Source organism: Armigeres subalbatus, chromosome 3 (genome assembly GCF_024139115.2).
Source record: "Armigeres subalbatus isolate Guangzhou_Male chromosome 3, GZ_Asu_2, whole genome shotgun sequence".
Lineage (NCBI taxonomy): Eukaryota > Metazoa > Arthropoda > Insecta > Diptera > Culicidae > Armigeres > Armigeres subalbatus.
In genome coordinates this window covers 362,452,243-362,455,808 of record NC_085141.1, presented here as the reverse complement: position 1 = coordinate 362,455,808, position 3,566 = coordinate 362,452,243, and the positions used below count along the sequence as shown (strand labels likewise).

The following is a 3,566-nucleotide window of genomic DNA, read 5'->3' as shown; positions in this document are numbered from 1 at the left end:
CGATCATTGCTTTTCGGAATTATTGGAAAAACATTGTTTTCCCCAAAGGTCCCCCTTGAAAATTCAAAGAACAATTTTTTTTGAATGGTGGCAAGGCAAAAATATTAAAAATGATCGAAAAAATGTGATCTATTCCCCCAAAGAGCTTTTTTGACCTTTCTAATGTGTTTTTTTCAATATATTTTATAATGCACGAGAAAGGCATCATCACTGCTAGGTGGATTAATCTGGGTTTTTGGATTATCCTGGCATACCCATAATAATTGGTATTATTTTTGAACAAAGTAGAAGTATGTATAGCAAACATTTTTTTTGATTAAATTATAAAGTTGCTTGTGAACATGCGATTTATGCTACGTTTAGACAAGGCAAGTGAATTGAGCAAGTCGCTTGAATCAGACGCGAATGGAACGTGTAAACACCTTAATTCAATTCACTTGAACGAAAAGAAAGTTGAACATGTTCAACTTTTGGCAAGTCAATTGAATTCAACTGAGTTGTTCAATTCACTTGCCCTGTCAAAACGTAGCATTACGCGCAGGGATTTTCAAAATGTATGCTAGCATGCATTGACGAATGATGTTCGCTACGCTGAGAAGCATCTCCAAGAGCAAGATTACCGGCCACGAGTATTGGTCGTTTGGCAGGGCAGTATCATTACTTGACACTGATAGGTTACCAGATTTGGTAGCACGGTAAGAGCGCTGGTATTTGATAAACTGTCAAGTGTCAAACGTCACCGGTACGGAATACAGCAACCAAATTGAGAGTCGAAAATAGTGACTGATACGGAAACAAGTAACGAAACTAAAATGACAGCGCTGTGCGGGTGATTAAAATGCTTGCGACCGAAATGATGCTCTTATTGCCACAAGGTTGAAGATCTCAATACAGAGCCATTTTTCGGCGAATCTCAATTCGAACATTCTGACTTCCCCTTATATATATGACATATGACATATTTCAATTGGCACATAATTGGTAAAAACGATAAAAAAAACAGTCCGAAATTGTCTGATGGCGAAGCTGTGCGCTGTCTCCATCGTCTGATTGACTAATCTCCAGTTGAAAAAATAGGCTTTTAATTTTATTTTACCAAAAAATAATCCAAAATGATCCGGAAAATACTGTTTGCAATACTGTGCAATTTAATCATAGTTCTACATGCGGTAAGTGAGCATAAAATCATTCATAACCCTATTCAACAATTCTTTTTTTTTGTTTTGCACTACATTAGCAGTCGCACCTCGAGTACGACGGATGGCTCAACATTGAATTATATCACGCGCTGGATGTTCATGAACCGCAGAAATTTACCCCACGGGGCAACATTACCATCACCAGCCTGAACAGTGGTGCTTCGTCCGTGTCGCAGGAACCGTTAACCGTCCACGAACGAAACCAACTCCGTAAATTAGCTGAGGAAAATCGCCTGTACAGATTAGAGGCTCACGTCCTCGAAGCCGATGGCACCCGGTCCAAATTCTTGACCTCAACTAAAGCAGTTAGTACTTTTCATAATTCGTGATTGCTGTGCAGTTAAATTAATGGAACATTTCTATTTTCAGTGCGCGTTGACAAAATCCCAACTGGCCGACGTACTGTGGGTTTCGCTTGATCACGCCGGATCTGTTACGGCCATCACACAATCGGTCAACAATGGTAATACGAATAACTGCCGTGACTTGATCGCTCGGGACTTTGAGGCGCTGGACGAATTCAATACAGACGTGTACGTGAAACCGATGGAAAATGCCCCTATTCCGGACACTGCCAGTTTTATCCAGAAAATGGAACGAGAACGGGAAGCTCGAGAGCGGGGTGAGACCAAGGATAATCGTGGCTTTTTCGCCAAATATGTGAGTCCCAAATTATTATTCTGAACTGATAAAATAATAACATTAAAAATATTCCAGTGGATGTACATCGTTCCGGTAGCAATTCTGGTTCTCATTTCAGGAGCTACCAATCCGGAAGGTGCAGGAAACCGTTAAGCCCAAAGAATAAGACAGCATTTCATGTTTTAATTTATTACAGTAGCATTTCTCTTACTATGAAATAAAGTCTAGATCGCTACACATTTCTTACTTTTTATCAACTTCCTCTTTCCCCGTGGTGGCATCTTTCGATTCTTCGTTTTCCAAATCGGCGGTTTTTTTCTTCAACTTGTCCAACATCTTAACTTCCTTTTCCTTCCTCTTGGCTTCTCTGACCTTTTTACGGTCTTCCTTCTCCTTCTGGGCCAACATTTCCTGGAATCGTTCGTCCCGTGGATCTATGCGGAATCCGAAGTGCCGACGCACTTCTTCTACCAAACGATCTTTCCGTTCCTTGGCGGCGCGTGCTTCTGCTTCTTTTGTCGCGATTCTTTTATTCAAATCTGCCACCCATTGATCCAGCTTTTCCATCTTTTTGGTTACTTCCTCTTCGCGGATCCGGATGCGATCCGCCTTCTCTTGTTTAGTTTTCTTATTCTCCTTCATCATTTCTTTAAGGGTTTTTGGATAAGCAACACGTTCGTATTCGGTTTTCTCAAAGGCTTCCCGTTGAGTAGGAAAGCAGATTCCTAGAAAGGACACATTAATTGTTGAATGATTCTCATATGGAAAAATAAGTCTTACGTGGGTCAACTCTGCTTGCATCCAGTCCATACCGGCCCAACATCATGCGCTTGTACTTCACCGTTTCATGGATCCACGACTGGGACTCCTCGTATGGCAGCAAGTTGTTCAACATGTTTCGATGCTGTGGCAAGAGGCGCGACTTGTTTCGAATCTGCTCGATTTGCGCCTCGCGAGCTGCAAGTAGGTCTTCATCCTCAACGAAGGTAACCGGCAGATCGGATTCCGTGGCAGATGTCGATGCGGGTTCATCTGTGGCGTCTTTAGCTTGCGAAGCGTAAAACCGGGGAAGCTGCAGGTAACTTTGAAATAATCTGTTGGTTGGCCTTAATGTTAACATCCGGATTGAAGACATTTTGCTTCTATAAATGCGTAAATTTATTAAATTTGGTAGGTATTTTTCGTATTTTTTGATGCAAATTGTGTAAGAGCAGCCACCTCGTTTTTGTTTTGCAATTTTGACGTTTGTGTTTTTTGTTCTTGTGTGCGTGATCTGTCTGAAATATTTCATTAGGATATTTTCACAGAGGCAGGGATGCCAGGTGATATTTTCATATGTCTTCACAGTCCAGTAAAATCCCGGCCAACAATAAGCTATTTTATAAAAAGCTCAAATGACAGGAGACCAAACACTAATATTTACATTTTACAAGGAACATTTGCGAAAATGGAATGAAATGATGATGATGATGGCGAATTGATGATGGTTTGCATGCAAATTTACCAAAACAAAGACCGAGCTGTCCACTCAAAATTTCGATCAGCTGTTCGAATCTGTCTCGTAAAATGGCTTATTTCTTCAAGTTTCTTCAAAAATCTTAATACAGTAACCATTCGCTAATGCTACGTTTTGACAGGGCAAGTGAATTGAACAACTCAGTTGAATTCAATTGACTTGCCAAAAGTTGAACATGTTCAACTTTCTTTTCATTCAAGTGAAATGAA

The 3,566-nt window shown here is 40.6% G+C and overlaps 2 protein-coding genes across 3 annotated transcripts; one reads left to right on the top strand and one right to left on the bottom strand.

Annotated features, from left to right (window-relative positions):
- The first annotated feature begins 647 nt into the window (after positions 1-647).
- On the top strand, positions 648-2,080 carry LOC134226279 (ER membrane protein complex subunit 10). Of its 2 annotated transcripts, none has more exons than XM_062706943.1 (4): positions 648-1,169; positions 1,241-1,504; positions 1,569-1,859; positions 1,917-2,080. In XM_062706943.1, exons 1-4 carry the CDS (start codon positions 1,113-1,115, stop codon positions 1,992-1,994), a joined length of 690 nt encoding a protein of 229 aa, XP_062562927.1. In that variant the 5' UTR covers positions 648-1,112; the 3' UTR covers positions 1,995-2,080. The 2 variants fall into 2 exon arrangements, with proteins under 2 accessions (XP_062562927.1, XP_062562926.1); XM_062706942.1 differs by having other exon boundaries at positions 806-1,169; positions 1,238-1,504.
- On the bottom strand, positions 2,015-3,091 carry LOC134226278 (large ribosomal subunit protein mL64). Its single transcript, XM_062706941.1, has 2 exons — positions 2,622-3,091; positions 2,015-2,566 (listed from the first exon to the last, which is right to left on the bottom strand). Exons 1-2 carry the CDS (start codon positions 2,974-2,976, stop codon positions 2,085-2,087), a joined length of 837 nt encoding a protein of 278 aa, XP_062562925.1. The 5' UTR covers positions 2,977-3,091; the 3' UTR covers positions 2,015-2,084.
- Between the last annotated feature and the right edge of the window lie 475 nt (positions 3,092-3,566).